A 23,098-nucleotide genomic window follows, 5' to 3' on the forward strand; every position below is an offset into this window, starting at 1 on the left:
GAGGGGAGGGAGGGAGGGACTGGAACTGGGAGGGAGGGATGGGGGCCTGGAACTCAGAGGGAGGAAGGGGGAGAGGGGGGGGGAATGCACCACCTGTAAAAAAAAAAAATTCAGCACCCCCAATCATTTTGAAAAGTTGGCTCCTATGCCCCTTACCACATCAGCATGGAATATTTTCTCACTAACCCTGCTGTAGAAGCCATGCACTCAGCCTTCAGAGCACAGCTCTGCAACATGCATCGACCCCCTAGTGTTCTAAAAACCTAAACCTCTGGCTTCAGCTTTAAAATCTGTCTGTCTCTGTATTGTGCAGCTTATATTGTGTGTTTGCCTGTTTTCTTGTGTGCACGTTTACTAGCATTATGAAAAAGATAAGCACCGGTAGGAGGCCTCAATTACAAATTTAATTTTGTGGGTAGTGGGGAAGGAGATATTATCTGATGCTAATTGTGCTTCATGTTTATTTATGTAACCATATGAGAAAAAAAAAAGTGATTGTGACTCCTGAGCTTCCATAGCCCAGAATCACATCACGTCCCCCAGCCCCTCCCCACTCTCTGTTTGTGCCTTTGCTTTAGAATAATTCAATCAGTGGGAACTCAGAAGAGATCATTCAAGCAGAGAAAGGAGAAGGACTCCTCCACATCCTCTCTCTTTTCCTCCTTTCATCTGCAGAGATGGAAAGCATGTTTATTCACATCTCTTACATTTAACAGCATTTTTCGTCTGGGGGGGGGGCGCTATTTTTTCTGAACTTCTTTTTAGAGAAACTTTGCAGCAGCAGCCACATAGCTTGCAGAGGAATTAATTCAGAAGCTGAGCTCCAGCACAAGTCCTCACCAGACTGAAACAGCCTCTTTCCAGTTGTCAGTTTGAAGCCTCACACACTGGCAAGTGATGGCAAGCACATTCGCTTTGGATATTGAAACGGTAAGCAAAATGGGTTTTTTTCTTTTGGAACAGGGGCTTCCTATTTAGAGGAAATACATACTTAACCTTGTAGGGCCCTCCAAGCGCTCATGAAAGCCGTGTTTGTTCAGATTATCCGAATTTTCTGTCAGTTTACCCAGATGATCGTAATATGTAAATTTAATACTCGGCCACCTGTGTCATGAAGCAATGTTGAAAGCCAGCAGAACTGAAGTATCTTATATTTCTGGTTTCAAGAGCTGAGAGTTACAGGTACTGGAGATGCCACAGGCAGAGAGCTGTGATTCCTCAATGACTAAGGACTTCTTAGAGTAACTTAGGGGGAAGTTATCAACATGGGCTACCATTAAAATGTGTTATTTTTACTGTTCATCCTAATAACTAGATCTCATTGGATAAAATGGGACCTGTGGTTCAAGTTACTGGTAAAATAATGCATCTTAACCATAGCCACTCATTGATCATTTCCAGTGCATTTTTTCTAGAGAGAAAGGTGCCGGTACGCAAATGCCAGGCAGGCCATCCTTCAGGGGTGAGGTGATCGCTGAGGGACCCACCCCACAATAGCCAGGCCCCCTGCAACCAGTCACAGAATTGGTGTGTAGAGCCTGAGCTCTTTCATTAAAAGTTGAGGTCCATGGGTTAATTTTAGCAGACGATGGAAAAGGTGCCGGTTCTCAGTACCCCCAAGTACCCCCTCAAAAAAAAAAAAAGCAATGATAATTTCTCCCTTAAGTGTCCGATCAGTAGCTCTCGCCCTTTTTTCTTTGCAAAATGCTACAGGTTCCTTTCTTACTGCTTTCTGGACCACTACATGAGCCAGTCACGAGAGAACTGTCTTTTCAGAAAATGCAATCGTTGCTTTAAAATAAGGTTTGCAGCCTTAAGAAATTTCTACTTTATGTTCCAAAAAGGACAGTCTAAAAAAAAAAACCAGTTCCTCGGTCCACTTTCTCCATGGTAATGACTCTCCGTTTATTCTCATTGAAGCCCATTCATGAGGCAGGATAAAAATCAAATCCCTGGGCTGGCAAGATGTGATGAGTACACACCATTGTTTTCATATTCCTATTGTACGAAGTGTTTTGAGAGTTCTTCTTAAAACTAGAGCTGGGCATTTCGTTTGCAACGATATGGGAAATGTCAGCCTCGTAGCTTGCTAACAAGCAGAAAAAAATTTCTGTTTTCTCATTTGTCACGAACAGTAGTACACTCTCTTTCGAAAGAGTACATACACACTATTTGGCAAAGAAGGTGGCCATTGTGCGTGCTCGAACTATCGTGCATGCGTGAACCACTGCGCATGGGCGCATAGTATGCACTGTTTCCAAAAGAGGCCGCAGTTGACGGCTGGGCTCCCATGATGAATAAATGGCCAAACGAAATGAACACAATGAATATTCCTAGAGCCGACCTGAAACAAAAATTTTCTGCTTGCCCGTCCCTATTTAAAACCTGAGCACAACAGAAAACAATGCAAGGACGGTACACTTCCTTTGGAAGAATAATAACTTCAGCAAGTAGATTTAGCAACAATATTTGCATTCTTTTTATAACATGGGGAAATGGGCCTTGATTGGAGGAAATATGCTGGATCAAAGCTAAGTCTGTATTTCTTTTCTACCTATGTATTGATTGCAGAACAGATTTGGAAGGAGTGCATGCAGGGCTCCTGCTCATCTGTTTTTACACCAAGCTAAGTGCAGTTTGTTTTGCTCTGGGTGTAGGGTTGCCAACTTTTTGACAAAGAAAAAACCCGACACCTGCACTGCTCCATGCCCTGCCCCTCCCTTGTCCCACGCCATCCCTTTCCACACCTACTGTTGTACCCTTCCACTTTGCCCCATCCCACCCGTCTGCAGCCAACTGTCCGCACTAGAGTTGCCAACTTGCCATCTCAAAAGCAAAAACTGCCGCATGTACATTTGTTCTCGGATTTATTTCACAAACCACATAACAGAAACAGAGCTCCAGGAACCAAACTCTGCAAAAAAAAAAAAGAAAAGCACAATCCAGACTGATATTGAAAACCTGTCATAATAAAGTAGCACTAATGTCCAGGACGGGGTCTGAGGAGTAGCCTAATAGAGCAGCAGGCTGGGAACTGGAAGGGCCCAAGTTCAAATGTTACAACAGCTCCTTGTGGCCACAGGGAAGCCATTTAATCCTCCATCGGTTTGGAATGGCCAAGGATGGCACTGGCAACCTCAACTCATTTAGGACCTGCCATCAAAACTATAAAATTTTCAGCAGCCCCATAAGCCTTTCAGAGGTCACTGCTTGTGGGCAGCAGGGACTACTAGAAAGAGAGATGCCCAGGACTCAAATAGCAAAAACCCCAGCAAGCAGTGTGTTCATGCCTGAGTGGCATAATGGTTAGTGATTTCCTGATATGTTCATCAGAAAGTGTGGTTCAGCCTGTTTCCCTTGCCCTTCCCACATTATAGGCAGAGAATAGCAGTGATTGATGCTTGTGTGTTAATATTTGGGGAGGGGGGGGGACTAGAGATCATTCCAGGGCTTCAGAGACTGCAGTTAATTTCCTGACTGGAGCCCCTCTTGTGTTTGTTTCTGTCTTAGATAAGATTACTCAGTGGAAGGCTGTGGGTGTGACGGGAGTGCTTACCTTATATATACAACTGCTTGAACTTTTGAGCAAAACCTGAAGGAAATCTTATTGTAGGATGACCTAATACTCAGAACAAAATGTACAGTTAATGGTGCTAACCAGTTTACCTGTGGATTTCAGATTTTTTTCTCTGTTAGAATTCTTTTACTGGAATAAATTCCCATCCTCTAAGATTCCTTATAGATTGAACTCACACCTTTTTTCAGTAGAAGCTCAAGATGTATAAACAAGCAAAAAAAAGTTTATTAATGGAAACCAAATTGCACAATACGTATATCTGCTCTGTTCATTTTCCATCTTGGAGTTTGCAGACCGTCTGCCTTTGTGCTTTCTTGGAAGCTCAAGATGTTACATGCAGGTACAAGGTGTTATAGCAGCAAAATATGGCGTACCATGAAACGTGCTGAGGTATCCTGCGGTAATTGTGCCATGTACGCACAGTACCCACGTGCAAAAAAAATGTATTTTTTGCTGCAGGGGTCGTATCTGGGGCAGAGAGTAGGCATGTTCTGCACTAATCGGTTAGCACAGCTATATTGCCACGTAATTAGCTCAGGTTCAACACACGGGTCCCTACCGCCTACAAAATAGGTGGTGGGAGGAGCTCGCACACTAATGGCCATGCACTAATGGGAATATTAGCATTTACCCATTATTGGGAAAAAAAATTGGCCATTTTACCCCAGAGGTAAAAATGGCCTTAGTGTGTGGGAATTACCACTTTTTTACCACTGTTCGTTAAATGGGCCCCTAAATGTGTCCAACAACTGAGAATAAGCAAGCCTTCATTTCACCATCATCAATGATATTTGGGAGCAAAAGCTTTGACTTTTCCCTGTTTGCAGTGGAACTGGCAGAACGTGCCTCAGAATGCGTTTGTTGTGATCACAAGTTTTCTTACAATTAGGGTATAGAAAATGTTGATATAAAGCTTATGAGACTAAAGAACTGCAAACTGGGGCCAGAATTTCTTTACAGCTTTGGCATTAACCCCCAGATTCTACATAACGTGACTTAACTGGCACGCGCAAATCCAGTCGTATTCTGGATTTCCAAGTGCAACTTAATTAGCTAACAAGCCAATCAGTGCTGATAATTGCCAATTAAGCAGTTATAAGTACATAAGTACATAAGTAGTGCCATACTGGGAAAGACCAAAGGTCCATCTAGCCCAGCATCCTGTCACCGACAGTGGCCAATCCAGGTCAAGGGCACCTGGCACGCTCCCCAAAAGTAAAAACATTCCAGACAAGTTATACCTAAAAATGCGGAATTTTTCCAAGTCCATTTAATAGCGGTCTATGGACTTGTCCTTTAGGAATCTATCTAACCCCTTTTTAAACTCCGTCAAGCTAACCGCCCGTACCACGTTCTCCGGCAACGAATTCCAGAGTCTAATTACACGTTGGGTGAAGAAAAATTTTCTCCGATTCATTTTAAATTTACCACACTGTAGCTTCAACTCATGCCCTCTAGTCCTAGTATTTTTGGATAGCGTGAACAGTCGCTTCACATCCACCCGATCCATTCCACTCATTATTTTATACACTTCTATCATATCTCCCCTCAGCCGTCTCTTCTCCAAGCTGAAAAGCCCTAGCCTTCTCAGCCTCTCTTCGTAGGAAAGTCGTCCCATCCCCACTATCATTTTCGTCGCCCTTCGCTGTACCTTTTCTAATTCTACTATATCTTTTTTGAGATACGGAGACCAGTACTGAACACAATACTCCAGGTGCGGTCGCACCATGGAGCGATACAACGGCATTATAACATCCGCACACCTGGACTCCATACCCTTCCTAATAACACCCAACATTCTATTCGCTTTCCTAGCCGCAGCAGCACACTGAGCAGAAGGTTTCAGCGTATCATCGACGACGACACCCAGATCCCTTTCTTGATCCGTAACTCCTAACGCGGAACCTTGCAAGACGTAGCTATAATTCGGGTTCCTCTTACCCACATGCATCACTTTGCACTTGTCAACATTGAACTTCATCTGCCACTTGCACGCCCATTCTCCCAGTCTCGCAAGGTCCTCCTGTAATCGTTCACATTCCTCCTGCGACTTGACGACCCTGAATAATTTTGTGTCATCGGCGAATTTAATTACCTCACTAGTTATTCCCATCTCTAGGTCATTTATAAATACATTAAAAAGCAACGGACCCAGCACAGACCCCTGCGGGACCCCACTAACTACCCTCCTCCACTGAGAATACTGGCCACGCAATCCTACTCTCTGCTTCCTATCTTTCAACCAGTTCTTAATCCATAATAATACCCTACCTCCGATTCCATGACTCTGCAATTTCTTCAGGAGTCTTTCGTGCGGCACTTTGTCAAACGCCTTCTGAAAATCCAGATATACAATATCAACCGGCTCCCCATTGTCCACATGTTTGCTTACCCCCTCAAAAAAATGCATTAGATTGGTGAGGCAAGACTTCCCTTCACTAAATCCGTGCTGACTTTGTCTCATCAGTCCATGTTTTTGTATATGCTTTGCAATTTTATTCTTAATAATAGCCTCCACCATCTTGCCCGGCACCGACGTCAGACTCACCGGTCTATAATTTCCCGGATCTCCTCTGGAACCCTTCTTAAAAATCGGAGTAACATTGGCTACCGGTACTACACTCGATTTTAGGGACAGATTGCATATTTCTAACAGTAGCTCCGCAAGTTCATTTTTTAGTTCTATTAATACTCTGGGATGAATACCATCAGGTCCCGGTGATTTACTACTCTTCAGCTTGCTGAACTGACCCATTACATCCTCCAAGGTTACAGAGAATTTGTTTAGTTTCTCCGACTCCCCCGCTTCAAATATTCTTTCCGGCACCGGTGTCCCCCCCAAATCCTCCTCGGTGAAGACCGAAGCAAAGAATTCATTTAATTTCTCCGCTACGGCTTTGTCCTCCTTGATCGCCCCTTTAACACCATTTTCGTCCAGCGGCCCAACCGACTCTTTGGCTGGTTTCCTGCTTTTAATGTATCTAAAAAAATTTTTACTATGTATTTTGCTTCCAACGCTAATTTCTTCTCAAAGTCCTTTTTTGCCCTCCTTATCTCCGCTTTGCATTTGGCTTGGCATTCCTTATGATCTATCCTGTTACTTTCAGTTGGTTCTCTTCTCCACTTTCTGAAGGATTGTTTTTTGGCTCTAATGATTTCCTTTATCTTACTGTTTAGCCACGCCGGCTGACGTTTAGTCTTTTTTCCCTTTTTTCTAATACGTGGAATATATTTGTCCTGAACCTCCAGGATGGTGTTTTTAAACAGCATCCACGCCTGATGCAAGTTTTTTACTCTGCGAGCTGCTCCTTTCAGTCTTTTTTTCACCATTTTTCTCATTTTGTCGTAATCACCTTTTCTATAGTTAAACGCTAGCGTACTTGATTTCCTAGTTTCACTTCCTTCAATGCCAATATCAAAACCGATCATATTATGATCACTGTTATCAAGCGGCCCTCGTATCGTTACCCCCTGCACTAGATCATGAGCACCACTAAGGACTAAGTCTAGTATTTTTCCTTCTCTTGTCGGCTCCTGAACTAGCTGTTCCATGAAGCTGTCCTTGATTTCATCAAGAAATCTTATGTCCCTTGCGTGTACAGATGTTACATTAACCCAGTCTATATGCGGGTAATTGAAATCCCCCATTATTATTGTGTTGCCCAGTTTGTTTGCGTCCCTGATTTCCTTTAACATTTCCGCATCCGTTTGTTCGTCCTGGCCAGGCGGACGGTAGTACACTCCTATCACTATCCTTTTCCCCTTTGCACATGGAATTTCAATCCACAGTGATTCCAAGGAGTGTTTTGTTTCCTGCAGAATTTTCAATCTATTTGATTCAAGGCTCTCGTTAATATACAATGCTACCCCTCCACCAATCCGATTCACCCTATCACTACGATATAATTTGTACCCCGGTATGACAGTGTCCCACTGGTTATCCTCCTTCCACCAGGTCTCAGAGATGCCTATTATATCTAATTTTTCATTTAGTGCAATATATTCCAACTCCCCCATCTTATTTCTTAGGCTCCTGGCATTCGCATATAGACATTTCAAACTATGTTTGTTGTTCCTAAGTACATCATGCTTAGTACTTGACAGTATTAATTGGCAATCTTTTGTCTGATTTTTATTGTTATTTAAAGATACCCGATCTACTACAATCTCTTTTGCAACCTCACTATCAGGATACTCTATCTTCCCTGTTATGGTGATATCTTTGAAAGATACCAGTTATTGACACTAATTGGCATTAATTAGAATTTACGCGCACAACTGTCTACGCGCATACTGTAAAAAGATGCACATAAATTCTAATGCACAGAGCTGAAAAGGGGGCATGTCCATGGGCGGGTTGTGGGCGTCTCTAAAATCTATGGGGGTCTTTTACTAAGTCGCAATAGTGTTTTTAGCTCATGGTACAAATCAGCTGGTGGTAAAAACCGAGATGCCTATTATATTCGTATGGGCACATATAAATTCGATATTCACCCAATCTACTGAATGTCGATGCGTCCAGGTTCCTATATATCACCAAAGTGGAAGGCGGTGACCTCAGTGATGCCGCTCAGCGACTAAACTCAAACGCTGAGACTTACACACCTGTGTCGTCATTGGACATCCACCTCCACCATAACGTTCTATTATTTAATATTTTGTGCATTTCTTATATTACTTATGTTGCTTAATGTCAAATTAACAAATACTCATCTTATGTCTGTCGGCCATAGGGGTACAGTGCTCCTTGCAATAGATTCCTCAAGGAGGTCCCCTAGAATTAATCTCCACACAGCCTGCTGACTTAATGCCCCGCGGTCAAAATGGTTATATGTGCCTATTGGGATCCAGTTGAAGATTTTTTACCGTTTGGAAGTAGATTCATCAGTATTATATTCCTATGGGCATCTCGGAGTTTATCGCCAGCTGATTTCTACTGCGAGCTAAAAATGCTACTGTGGCTTAGTAAAAGACCCCCATGCATGTTGTTATAGAATACACCTGGTCCATGCCTAATTTAGTCCCGAGCTTTTACACCAAGTTTTCAGAAACGTAGCCAGGTTGAAGGCATGGAAGAGTGGACAGTGGACCATAGACGGCACTGGAGAGTGTTGTAAATGTGACGGATTATGTAAAAAAGAGGCACCGGTGGAAGTCCGTTTGGGGGAGGGGCCGCTCCCCTGGCACTTCCCCTAGCTACGCCTCTGCTAGTTTTACTTGACGTAAATGCCCACTGTCACAGTCTCTCCTGGGGTGTCGCAAGTGACATGGGCACAGTCGCTGATTGTGAGCCCTTGTGCTTATCCTAGAGCGGAAGTTCCAGGCCCAAAGGCATGGGATCAGTTCTAAAATAGGCAGTCGGAAAGCCCAGTGCTTCACCTGTGATAGCCGCTGTTTCCCAGAGGTTGAGCCCCTGGGTGCAGGCAGCTGGCAGGACTTCTGGAGGATCTGGGCATGAAGGACTACCAGGAAGGGAACCAGACTAGGCAGCAAGGGAGCGAGGCAGAGAGCCACCGCAGATAGAGTCAGGTCTCAGCAGAGATCCATGCGGTCAGCAAGCAGGAAGCACAGTCAGATCCAAGCAGAGGTCTGGGCAGGCAGCAATCAGGAATCAAGGTCAGGTCCAAGCAGAGGTCTAGGCAGGCGGCAGTCAGGAAGCAAGGTCAGGTCCAGGCAGAGGTCTAGGCAGGCGGCAGGAAGCAAGGTCAGGTCCAGGCAGAAGTCTAGGCAGGCGGCAGTCAAGAAGTAAGGTCAGGTTCAAGCAGAGGTCTGGCTAGGCAGCAAGCACAGGAGAGAACACACCAGCGCAACCAACAAGGTAGTAGCCGAGGCAAAGAAGCAATGCAGGGTTCCTGGTTTTCAGCTGAAGGCGTCTTGACGTCACTGTAGATGCGCCCAGACTCTAGGCTTACTTTATAGAATACGCCTAGGCATATTTTTTTTCCACATGGATTTTTTAGGCATGATATATAGATTCTAGCCCTAAGAGGGTAATTTTTATAACCAGGCAACTAGTTGAAGGAAGCAAAACCACACCTATTTCAAGACCATCTTATAAACATAAGTAAGCGTCCATTTTTCTTTATAAAATTCTAGCGAAAGCAACTGAAAATGAACCTTCATTTATCTATAGTCTGTGTAAATCACCTTGCCTATATTTAAAAAGAACACATGAAGTTTATAGTATTCAATAATCCACACATACAGTTGCTTGCACTGCTACATTCCACCTAAGCTCTGCCCATGTGAATGCCCACAGTGAAAATGCGTACCATGAAAGGTATTAATATAGAAATAAATATTTTCCAGAGAAGGGAAAACAGTAATTGTGACAAAACAGGGGTTTGTAAGCCTATAAACTGTATTAATTATTTCTTGAAGTGTATGTCTGTAGTTTGGCCAGCAGGTAATGCATATTTTATGTTTAAAGCTGTTACAGAGAAATGATTGTTCCTTCTTTAGTTTAACACAGAGAGGAATTAACCTGCAGTGATGTGGCCAGTTACTTTTTAAAAATGTTGTTTTGGGCTCTGATTGGCCCAGGAGCTCAATTTCAGTCTGGAAATGCTGGATTTTTCTCCAGTCTCAGTTTGGAAGTAAAGAGAGAAAGACCTCTTTACTGAGACCCTCTGAGCAGTTATATTCTGTAGCCTGTGAGCAGCTGTATTTCCTGTACTTCCCAGGCACTATCCAGGTAGTGATAAAATGTTTAGTTAATTTTATAATTGATCCTTTTTCAGTTACCTGATAGGTGCCTCTTATATTTTCATCTGTTTTTTATATTTCACTGTTCAATATTTTTAATGTCAATACATTTTTTAGTTTATTGACTCTGCTTTTCTGGACTAAGAATCCTGGTGGTTTGTGTGTTGGGTCTGTGAGTGCATTCTAGGAACTATGGGACCACTGGGCGTGTGGCCCCAGTAACCTAGAAATCACCAGGGATAACTTGAGAGTGGGAGACTCACCCAGAGGTGGTTGGGACCCAGTTGGTGAGAGGTGTGTGCTAGTGTAGAGCACATGCCCAGGTGCAGACAGACCTGAGCTCTGCTGGAGATAGACCCTCTAAATGGCCGCAGGGTTAGCCCCAGGCGGGTGGTTAGGCATTTCGTAACAGTAATAGTAGAGGACATGAATTGAGGTTACGGGGTGGTAGACTTAGGAGTAATGTCTGGAAATTCTTCACGGAGAGGGTGGTTGATGCCTGGAATGCCATCCCGAGGGAGTTGGTGGAGAAACAAAACAGGGACAGAATTCAAAAAGGTGTGGGATGAACACAGAGGATCTCTAATTAAAAAAATGAATGGTATAAAAAACAAAAATGGTTATATGTGTGTTTGCATATCGAGTGGCGCTTTAGATGGCGACTCCAGCTGTGAAGAACTAAGGCCGGAACTGGGCAAGCTTGTACAGTCTGGGTCCCGTATATGGCAATCCAGTTTAGGATGGGCTGTAGAGGGCTTCGATGGAAACTCCAGCAATTTGGAAGATGAGGACAGTGCCAGACAGATTTTTACGGTCTGTGTCCTGCAAATGACATGATGGATTTAGATAGGCTGGAGTGGGCTTCGACAGCAACTTCAGTAGTTGGAACCTATGGACAGGGTTGGGTGGACTTCTTTGGTCTATGTCCCAGAAATTCTAAAGAAACAATGATCAAGTATTTTATATAACACAAGAAGAGTAAATGCTGATCACAGATTAAACCAACTCGGGAGATGGTGCGAGAAAATGCTTTATTGATTATTCAAAGAGACCCAACATGGTCCGTGTTTCAAGTATTTTATATCACATGCATTGTTGGTTCAATCATGAATTGAGAATGAGTGTGACTGTTGGGCAGACTGAATGGAACATTCAGGTCTTTATCTGCCGTCATTTTACTGTGTTATGCAAATGACACATGTACATTTATGCCGGTCGGTATTTTATTTGTTGCCTTATGAGTAAATGACTAGAATACCAACATTTATGTGTGTTGTTTGCTCTTTGAATTATCTCTTTCTTTCTGTACAGTGCTGTGTACACCTTATAGTACTATACAAATGGTAATAATAATAATTTCCCTAGTTTGGAGCCAAGAATAGACAGCTTTGCAGGATAGTTGAGGCAATGTTCAGAACCGGAGAAGAGCAGCAGTATGATCAAAGCCCCCCAGTTTCCCAGGGCAGTCAGAAGTATAGTGTGAAGCAAGAACATGAAAATTCTACTGCATACATTTTAAAATCCAGCACCAGATTTGCATACATTTCCATAAGCGTTATTTTGGATATGCACAAAAATATCAGTTTTGACTGAAAAACTTGCATTTAAAAATATTTTCCTTAAAAAATCTTTCTGATCTTTGTTGCTTGCTTCTGACCTCGTTTGTTTGTCTTCCAGTCCTTCTTATTTCTCCTGTTCCCTGTCTCTCCAATTAAGCCCACCCTTAATTAAGCAGCCAGCCTCTCCCACTTCTGCAGGTATCTCCTCCCTTCATTCCACCTCCTCTTTTCAATCTATGGTTTGTTCCCTCTTTTCCTTCCTCTTTGTCTGCCTCTTCCTCCCATGTCTTCCATTCCTCCCTTTTTATCACTCATTCTCTTTGGTCTTTATCAGTGGCGTTCCAAGGGCGGCTGACACCCAGGGCGGATCGCCGCAGCGCCCCCCCCCCCCAGCAGCATGCACCCAGGGCGGACCGCACCCACCGCCCCCCCCTAGGAACGCCACTGGTCTTTATTCTCATTAATAATGTCTCTTAACTCTTGTTTTCCTTCCTTCATCTTTCCTCCTGTCTCTGCTGCCTACTTCTCATATTTCCTCCTCACCTGCTGCTCTTCCTCCATCGATCTATATCTTCTTCTGTAGTGTCTCCTGCCACCCATCCTGCTGTCTCTCCTAGACCATATGAGTAGTAGGAAAGAGACAGCCTAAGCAGGTACTCCCCCAATTGTGGGGGGGGGACAGAGATGGTGCACCTAAGGGGAGGGAGAGGCAGAGATGGTGCACCTGGAGGAAGGAGAAAGAATGAGAGGAAGAGAGGGTGCATCTGGGGGAAAGGAGAGGAAGAAAAATGTTGGATCTGGAGAGGGGGAGAAGAGAGAGATGTTGGATCTGGGGGGATGGAGGGAGAGAGGGAGAGATGTGGAACCCAAGGGTGGGGGCATGACCCTTATTGCCCAGGGGCCAAGATCCCTGTCAGTCCGCCCCTGCTACATAGAATAAAATGGGAGGCTTGGAGCATCAGAAGCAGTTTCCACTTGAAGCAGATAACCCTCACCTTTGCCACTATATGTACATAAGAACAAAAGAAAAGTCCACCTGAGGTTCATTGAGCCCAATATCCTGTCTCCGAAAGTGGCTAGTCCAGGTTGGCAGATTCCCATCTATTACCCATATCTAATGTCCAGAGATGAATAATGGCTCTTCCAAGTCTACATGGCTAACTTCTATAAACTTTTCCTCCAGGAACTTGTCCAGTCCTCTTGAATCCTGCTATGCTTGCTAGTTCTTTGTTAAAGAGAGTGAAGTAATCTTAGGACCTGTACTATGGCAATGTTCTCTCCAATCTGTGTAGCATTATTCCTGCCATGAACTATGTGGGGCAGGCAGATCTCACAAGACTTACAAACTCACCTGCACCCTCTAGCACAGTTCAAACTACTAGGTGGCTGCAGAACACATGACAATTGCAACGTGGGTGGCAGTCGCCTACTCAGTTTTGAGGAAACATTGACTACTACTGCAATCAAAGTACTGAGCACTTCTGCTCAAAGCAAACTTGGGACCTGCAGTTACAATCCTAAACAAAGGAGGGGGAGGAGAATCTGCATGCAGCAACATTTACAACCCTAACCAAAGGAGGAGGTAACCTGCACAGATTGGCAGTTACAATACTAAACAAGGCCATTGTGCAGGAAAACCTCCATGGAGTGAGAGTTATAACCCTCAACAAGCATAGAGGGGGGCAAACTGCGCTGAGCGATAATTATATTCCTAAACAAAGTCATAGAGGGTGGTAACCTGCACAGTTTTAACCCTAAACAAAGGCACAGAGGCGGGAAACCTGCATGGAGCAACAGTTATAACCCTAAACAACATAGTAACATAGTAGATGATGGCAGAAAAAGTCCTGCACGGTCCATCCAGTCTGCCCAACAAGACAAACTCATATGTGCTACTTTTTGTGTATATCTTACCTTGATTTGTAACTGTCATTTTCAGGGCACAGACCGTACAAGTCTGCCCAGCACTATCCCCGCCTCCCAACCACCAGCCCCGCCTCCCATCACCGGCTCTGGCACAGACCGTATAAGTCTGCCCAGCACTATCCCCGCCTCCCAACCACCAGCCCCGCCTCCTTCCACCAGCTCTGCCACCCAACAAAGGCATAGAGGTGGGAAACCTACATAGAGCAACAGTTTTAACCCTAAACAAAGTCATAGAGGTGGGGGTAATCTACAGGGAGTGACAGTTATAACCCTAAACAAAGGAATAAGGTAAGAAACCTGCATAGAGCAACAGGTATAACTCGAAACAATGTCATGGTGTTATAACCTTAAACAAAGGCACAGAGGCGAGAAACCTGCATGGAGCTCAAGCGTACCAATTGTGGGGCAGTAGGGGCAGTCCACCCCAGCTGCAGGCACCAAGGGGATGCATGGAGCAGGCATGCGGCTGTCAACTCTGCCAGTCCCCTGCCCCGGAACAGGAAGTTGACGTCAGAGGGGGCAGGGGACCTGCAAAGCCGATAGCTCTGTGCCTGCTCCGTGCACCCCCTTGCTCGGAGGAGGGGGGTGCGCCGCCCCCAGGTGCAATCTAATGCAGGCATGCTGCTGGCATGGAGCAACAGTTATGACCCTAAACAAAGGCGTAAGGTGAGAAACCTGCATAGAGCAACAGTTATAACTCGAAACAAAAGCATCGAGGGGGATAATCAGCATGGGGTGACAGTTAAAACCCAAAATTAAGGTTTAGAGGGAGATAATGTACATGAAGCAAGTTATAACCTTTAAAAAAAAAAAAAAGCACAGCGGGCTACAACCTTATTCCACCTTAATGAACAGACTAGGTGGGCTGTATTGTCGTTATCTGCCATCATTTACTACGTTTCTCTGTTACTATAACTGAACAATAGATTTCCTTCAAACTGGTGCTGTGTACCCTGATAAGGGGGAAACAATCTCATTCAGATGGGAATTTGACTTTCATGGTTCCTGAGCTTCCCACAGCTGCTCAGCTGGTATCACGTTTGACAACAATCACCCTGCAGTGTTTCTTGATCCCATATCACAGTTCCATGGGCGGGATGGGAATGGGGGGGTAGTATTCCTCCTCCCCCCAAATGCGGGCATTAATGCTGAGGTGATCTCCATCCATTTGACTTCCTTACCCTTTGCTCCCCCACCCCACCCCTTCCCAAAGTAAGCAGGCAAAGGACACCGGTTTCACAATTCTATACTTTTTGTTTAAGGTAGACATAGAGGGAGTCATTTTGAGAAGCCTGTTTTGCGTACAGAAAAAGGTTTTTTATAAAATTGTGCAGCTACATATCTATGGGAAGTGTATTGTAAAATCAGATTCTTACAACAAATTACTTTCTTATGCATTATTCTTTGTTATGTATCCTCTACTGTTTATTGTAAACCACATTGAACTCAAACTTGTTTGGGGTAATTTGGGATATAAATGATCAATAGGTTTTTCCAGGGGCATAATTTGAGGACTGAAAAATGTCCTGCGGTAGTGTAGACGCGTGTTTTGGGCGCGCACACAGAATTTGGAGTGGAGGAGTGGCCTAGTGGTTAGGGTGGTGGACTTTGGTCCTGAGGAACTGAGTTCAATTCCCACTTCAGGCACAGGCAGCTCCTTGTGACTCTGGGCAAGTCACTTAACCCTCCATTGCCCAATGTAAGCCACATTGAGCCTGCCATGAGTGGGAAAGTGCGGGGTACAAATGTAACAAAAAAAAATTTATTTTTCAGCGCACCTACAAAAATTGCCTTATTTTTATTTTTGCCAAAAATGGACGTGCGGTAAAATGAAGATTGTCGCACGCCCATTTGGGGTCTGAGACTTTACCGCAAGCCATTGACTTAGTGGTAAGGTCTCGTGCGGTAACCAGGCGGTAATGGTCTACGTGCGTCAAATGCCACTTGACGCTCATAGTTGCCACACGTCAGAAAATAAAAAATATTTTTCAGATACGCATAGCGGACGCGCACCAAAATTGAAATTACCACAAGGGCCACGTGGTAACCTTGCGGTAACTCCAATTTGGCACGCGTTGGGCACACATAGGCACCTACGCGGCTTAGTAAAAGGGCCCCTGAGTGAAGTGGAGGTGGGTGGAGTTGTGTTGTTGGTTCATATTTTATAAAATACTTGTCTACATGCCTAACATGCATACCAACATGTATACCTTATTCGGAGCAGGTAAATTTGTGTGTAAGTCTGTGAACTATTGGCAGTGAATCTAAAAGCTTATTTTACAAAGATGCATAGAGGCCAATGTTGTCTTTATAAAATATTTCCTCAATGGCAAAAACATCTTCACACATGGTGTTACTTCACTGTAATATTTAAGAGTATGATTTCCCATTAAGGGCCCTGTTTACTAAGCAGCGCTAAGGGCACGCTAGCATTTTTAGCGCATGCTAAACGCTAAAGATACCCATAGGAATATATGAGTGTCTCTAGCATTTAACGCACGCTAATTTTAGGTGCGCGCTAAACTTAGTAAACTGAGCCCTACGCAGGACCATCGACAGACTGAGCCAGGCCCGGGGCAAGGCTGCCCCTGGAGCCCCCCCAGCTGCTGCCCCCCCCCCCCAATCCATACCACTGTCGCCTCCCTCTCCTGCTCTCAGGCCACCGGCACGCCCCTGGAGCCCCCCCAGCTGCTGCCCCCCCCAATCCATACCACTGTCGCCTCCCTCTCCTGCTCTCAGGCCACCGGCACTGCAGTCCCATGTCTCCACCCGCCCACCCTCAGCTCCGTCGACAGCCCCCCTCCATTCGCCACCGTGACTGGGCCCCCTGCATTCAAATCGGCAGCGCCTCACCTCTGTGTGAAAGCAGCAGATCGCCTCCCTTCAGGCCTTCCCTCACTGTGTCCCGCCGTCATCACTTCCTGTTTCCGTGAGGGCAGGGCACAGTGAGGGAGAGCCTGAAGGGAGGCGATCTGCCGTTTTCACACGGAAGTGAGGCGCTGCCAATTTGAATGCAGGGGGCCCGGTCACGGTGGCGGACGGAGAGGGGTTATCGGCGGAGCCGAGGGCAGGCAGGTGAGACCGGGGACTGCAGCACCGGCGACCTGGGAGAGAGAGACCCCGGCGCCAGGCCCCCCTTGGAGGCCCGGGGAATTTTGTCCCCTCTGCCCCCCCTCTCTGCGGCCCTGGTCCTATGTGTTATAAATTACCGTGTGCCTCAGCAGTGCCACTCACTATTGATAAGGCTTCACAAATAGCAAGATTTATAACCCCCACCTCCTTGGCAACAAGGTTGAATTACCCTTTAATCAGCTTTTATACTCTTTTTAAATATTACATGTTAAATATATAAAGTATCTGTTACTCATCTGTACTGATCATGTTCTCTGCATTTAACTGCCGGGTCAGGGACTGATTATTCGACATGGCTGCTCATGTTTTTCTGAGGGGCCCCATTTACTAAGGGCTAATGTGCAGGTAGCACACACCAAATTGACACTACCGCTAGTTGATTAAAGGGTAATTCAACTCTGTTGCCGATAAGAAGGTGGGTGTTATAAATCTCACTATTCGTGAAGTCTTCTCAATAGCAAGTGGCATTGCTGAGACAGACAGTCTTTATAAAATAGGCATTGTTTTGGACTTCTTACATAGGCTTACTGTTATAAAATCAAGCCCAAAATCATTAAGGTTGATAGCAGATACAGACCGAAGAGTCCATATAATCTGCCCAAAATACTTTCTCTAGTAGATAAGGTGTGGACAAATATTTACAAAACTTAATCAGTAGGCCAAAACTTTTAGGAGTCTCTATTTTGGTTTAGCATTTTTCTTCTTTATTTCTATTCTTGTTACATTTTGCTTTCTTTTTCCTCTCTCTCTTTCTCTCTCTAGGAGCACTTCCTCCTTACTTGCCCTTCTCTCTAAATCCCAGATCTATCCCAGTATCTTCCTATCCCTTTAGAAATGCTCCTGCTAGGACAGAGTGAGCCCTGGGTGGAAAAATTGAAATAGACCTTCCTATAACACCATCACTTCCAAGGTAGTGGGGACCGAGGAGGAGGAGGAGAGAGAGGATGCACATTTCCCAAGACTGACATTAATAAAGTCAGAAAAATATGCCTTTTTCTACATTTGTTGTCTGAGCATTGCGTTGGTCCTGGTGTCTCTCTTCTGCTTTTCATTTCCTTAATCTCCCCTGGATTTTCTGTCCTTTTGATATTTCTTCTGTATGACCACCATCCATCTTTCTTGAGTGCCTCTATCCATCCTCTCCAGATTCTTCCCACTGTGTCCCTTTCCCTATGATCCCTCCAGAGCTAGCATTTTTTGTTTCCCTGGCCTTCTCCAGGTCTAGCTTCTCTCCTTTCTCTTCCTCTCCTTTCTCTTCCCTTCCTCCTGTACCCACCCTCTGTGGTCTAGCATCTCTCCCTCCCTCCATTGGTTCAGCATCTCTTCCCTGGTGCAGGCTCTCTCTCTCTCTCTCTTCCCTCAGCTCCCCCCCCCCTCCCCGCGATCCAGCAACTGCCCCCTCTCTTCCCCCTCCGCCTTGGTACCAGTCTCTCTCTCTCTCTTTCTTCTCAGCTCCCCCCCCCCCCTCCCACCAGGTCCAGCATCTGCTCCCTTCTTCCCTATCCCCTTTCGTCCAGGTCTTAATCTCTTTCTCTCTCTCTCTCTCTCTCTCTCTCTCTCTCTCTCTCTCTCTCTCTCTCTCTCTTTTCCTTCAGCTTCCCCACCCCAGATCTAGCATCTGCCCCTATCTTCCCCTCCCGTTTGATCCAGGTCTCCATCTTTCTCTCTCTCTCTCTGTGTCTCTCTCAGCTCCCCATACCAGGTCCAGCATCTGTTCCCTCTCTTCCCCCCCTCCTCTTTGCTCCAGGTCTCTCTCTCTCTCTCTCTTCCCTCAGTTCCCCCTCCCAGGACCAGCATCTGCCACCTCTCTTCCCCTTCCCTTTGGTCCAGGTCTTTCTCTCTCTCCCCCCTCCGCTCCCCCCACCCAGGTCCAGCATCTGCCCCTCTTTCTCTCTCTTCTTTGATCCAAGTCTCTCTCTCTCTCTCTCTCTGTCCTCTGCTCCTATCCCCAAGTCATACTCCTCTTCTCCTCTTTCCTCCCCTAGTGTGGTGTCTCTCCCCCTCCCATCCCTCCTCCAACATGGGTCTGATATCTCTCCAACAATTCCCTCCCCCCCAAGCAGGTCCAGCATCTGTATACCTCCCCCCCCCCCCCCCCCCCCCGAGAGAGGGAACCAGTGCACCTCCACCTTTTGTTTGGCTTTCCCCTTCTCCTACCTCCCCTCCCACCATCCTGCAAACACTGAGGTGGGTCATGGCAGAGCCAGCCTGAGCCTTTCCTCTGTGCATTCTACCTCTCTGATACAACTTTCTGTGTGAGGGATGTTGCAGAGGAAAGGCCCTTCCAGACAGAGAGCAGCATTTAGCACTGCCTCTACCATGACTTGTTGCAGTGTTTGCAGGGAGGAAGGGGAAGAGGAGAGGAAGGGATGGTGAAAATTCAGCTGGCCCCTGCCATTGGGTGGTCCTGGCATTTTGCCAGGCTTGCTCAAGCTACGCCTATGACCTCAGCCCAGCTACTACTGCCACATTGCACCCAGGCCCTGCTGGCAGCAGCCATCACACCCCTCCCCAGCCTGGGTCTCACTGGCCTCTCTTCTTCCAACAGATCACAGGCCCTGTATTTTAGTCATCTAGTTGACCCAGCCCTGTGGATTTCCCACTTTGCCATAGACACTCAGGCTTTTTTTCTGTTCTCCACAGCAAAGCATCTTCATTCCTCGGTTCTGTTACTGTTTTTGTTTCTAATATCTAGTCCCACAGATGGTGTTAAAAAGTCACTCCATGATATATAAACTTTGGCAGCTATTTGGAGAACATTTTACAGAATTGATGGCGCTCCTCCAAGGACAAATACAGATAGGTTCAGTAAAACCAAACCTGTTTGGAAAAAAAAGTTCCTTTAATATTCTGTTCTGCATTTCTTTCAGACTTCCTTCGAAAACAGTACAGATGACATGGGATCTGGGGACTTGGATGGCTTAATGGAGCCATGCTTCAGACAAGAAAATACCAATTTCAATCAGATCTTTCTACCAACCATCTTTTCCATTATCTTCGTGATTGGAATAATTGGCAATGGATTGGTTGTCATAGTCATGGGCTACCAAAAAAAATCAAGGACCATGACTGACAAGTACAGGTTGCATCTCTCCGTGGCTGATCTCCTCTTTGTCTTCACCCTGCCATTCTGGTCTGTGGAGGCAGCTGTGGGCTGGTACTTCAAAGATTTTCTGTGTAAAGCAATTAATGTTATTTACACTGTCAATCTGTATAGCAGTGTGTTAATTCTAGCATTTATAAGTCTAGATCGTTACTTGGCTATTGTCCATGCCACCAACAGCCAAGGGGCAAGAAAATTGTTAGTGGAAAGAGTGGTGTATGCAGGTGTGTGGCTCCCAGCTGTTCTTTTGACGGTACCTGATTTCTTTTTTTCTACTGTTAGTGAAGAAGAAGGACGCAATGTCTGTAACCACATCTATCCTTCCGAGGACTCTGTAAAGTGGCTAATTGGTTTTGGATTTCTGCACATCATAATGGGCCTCATCCTTCCAGGTCTCATAATCTTGACCTGTTACTGTATTATCATTTCCAAGTTGTCAAACTCCAAAGGGCACCTAAAGCGCAAAGCTTTGAAGACCACCGTCATCCTTATCCTTACCTTCTTTGCCTGCTTGTTGCCCTACTATCTTGGTCTTGGCATGGAGACATTAATGTTGCTTGGAGTGATCAAATCTAACTGCAGCTTAGAGGACAATGTGCATAAATGGATCTCCATTACGGAAGCCATAGCCTTCTTCCACTGCTGTCTGAACCCAATTCTGTATGCGTTCCTTGGTGCCAAGTTCAAGATGTCAGCCCAAAATGCTTTGACCGCAGTCAGCAGAGGATCGAGCCTCAAAATGTTGTCAAAAAAGCGATGTGGGCTGCCCTCAGTTTCTACAGAGTCGGAATCATCAAGTTTCCAATCAAGCTAACACAATCTCCTGCTTGCTCCTTTTCTGTAATGAAGGACAATGTTTTAAGGAGTACAACAGACTGGTTATGTACAGTTTTTATTTTCAGTGAGAATTTGTTGTTGCCTACTTGTTAGTTGTTCCTGTGAAATTTAACTGACTTATTTATATTAAATGTGCTCATGTATTATGTTGAGTTTTAGGTGAATCAGGGTTAGTGGCTATTTGATTTGTTCACAAAAATATGTTTCTAGTACCTGTTGCAGATTCATGTCTATTGTAGATATTAGTTAAGGCGTCAATATATTCAGCCAGCAGTGGACAGTGTTTCTTTTAAAACCTAACTGTCATTGGCTAAATTAGACCTAGATATTCACTGCTGTGCCTTATCCAGGCATCAGTACTGACTATCTAGGTCTTTCGTGGTGCCTGGAACTTTCTAGGTATGGCATGCCGTAACAGCCTAGCTAATTGAGTAAACGGTTTGTAATATCCAATGCATAAAAATGAAGAGCAGACCGGTCCTACCAAAGTGTGGTCTTTATTCACTACATAATTCAGGTGTTCCATACAGATGTCTGATATGGCCATGTTTTGCTTGAGGGGCTTCATCCAGGGCAATAATTTCCAATCTGTGTAAGTTAAAAGTTTTACCAATATAGTACCAGCATCGCAGATCCGAATTACTGCTCCAGCACTAACCATGGCTATCGGAGCTGATATTCAGTGAAATATAACTGGGCAGGAGTCTCCCCTACCTAGTTAAATCATTTTGAATATTGACCCCTAAGTGTTTCATGAAAGCAGAGCTGAAAAAGTCCTGGAAGCCAGGTCATCTAATGCCTAAATTTCAAGGGAAAAAATCTAGGAAAATAAAATATGATTTTTTAAAAACTAAGGGGTCCTTTTACTAAGATGCACTGCGGTAGTGTAGACATGTTTTTTGGGCGCACGCAGAATTATTTTTTAGCGCACCTACAAAAAAATTTTTTTTTTGTCAAAAACGGACGTGCGGCAAAATGAAAATTGGCGCTCATCCATTTTGGGTCTGAAACCTTACCGCAAGCCATTGACCTAGCAGTAAGGTCTCACGCGGTAACTGGGCGGTAATGGTCTACGTGTGTCGAATGCCACTTGACGCGCGTTCCTACCACGCACCAGAAAATTAAAAACTATTTTTCAGACATGCGTAGCGGATGCTTGCCAAAATTTAAATTACCGTAAGGGCCCAGCGATAGCCGGGCGGTAACTCCAATTTGGCACGCATTGGGCACGCGTAGGTAAGGGCCCCTAAGGGCTTTTTTTACAAAGTCACGCTAGCTACTTCCATGTGGCAAATGAGAGGAAGCCCATAGGAACTGAATGGGCTTCCTCTCATTTGCCACGCTGAGAATCGCTAGCGTGGTTTAGTAAAAGAGGCCCTAAATTAAAAGATAAATAAAACAACAAAAAAGCCCAGGCACAATAGCAACAACAACAAAAAAGGAAAGAGAAAATGGAAGAACAAATTGCCTTCAGTTCCTTAAAATTATTGACTCTTGAGTTTTCTAAGCATTTTTCCATCCCTGAATGAAACAGTTCAAGAATAGAAAATTTTAGAAACATTTACATTTTCAATTCATATTCAAGCTTTTGTCAGCTCCAGTTTGGTTTGCATATCTTATTTAATATTGCATTTACATAACCAAAGTCTCCTTTCTTGCATTCCCTGATGCTGTTCACTTTCCACTCCAGAATTTGTTAAAAACTGAATGTTTTATTTACTATGTTTGTTAATAAAATAAGGTTAAAGTACACAGTTTGTGTGTGGTATATATTTTCTGTGAAACAAAGGCGTTCCTTTTATTCAGCAATTAATAAAACAATATTAGGAGTACAATCACACATTAAAGCTGGACCAGTGTAAATTCTACACTGGAGATGGAATAATTAGCCAATCAGATACAAGAAGAAAGAAAAGTTACCTCACAAATGCTGACAAAAGAGATAATTTCATAACAGGGTGCCTATGTGAAATGCCCTAATAGTCACATATTATATTCCTATTTTACATTAGGATTTACACGCACAAATCGCTAAGCGTATTCTGTAATGTGGTGCGCCTAAATTCTAAGTCGTATAGTTGAAAAGGGGCCATGGGCGGGGCATGGGCATTTCTAAAATCTATGCGTGCTATAGAATACACCCGCTCTACGCCTAATTTAGGCATCGATATTTATGTCAAGTAAAACATGGCGTAAATGGCTGCGACTACATCTGGTCACGTGGAGAGGTGCTTGGTGTTTTTCTATCTACCGCGCAGA

The 23,098-nt window shown here is 44.8% G+C and overlaps 1 protein-coding gene across 1 annotated transcript; it reads left to right on the plus strand.

Moving 5' to 3' along the window:
* The first annotated feature begins 625 nt into the window (after positions 1 to 625).
* LOC115474875 (C-X-C chemokine receptor type 4-B-like) lies at positions 626 to 21,733 on the plus strand. The gene is made up of 2 exons (XM_030210571.1): positions 626 to 930; positions 19,770 to 21,733. Exons 1-2 carry the CDS (start codon positions 898 to 900, stop codon positions 20,814 to 20,816), a joined length of 1,080 nt encoding a protein of 359 aa, XP_030066431.1. The 5' UTR covers positions 626 to 897; the 3' UTR covers positions 20,817 to 21,733.
* Positions 21,734 to 23,098: the final 1,365 nt, after the last annotated feature.

The sequence above is a fragment of the Microcaecilia unicolor genome, chromosome 7, assembly GCF_901765095.1.
Source record: "Microcaecilia unicolor chromosome 7, aMicUni1.1, whole genome shotgun sequence".
NCBI classification, from domain to species: domain Eukaryota; kingdom Metazoa; phylum Chordata; class Amphibia; order Gymnophiona; family Siphonopidae; genus Microcaecilia; species Microcaecilia unicolor.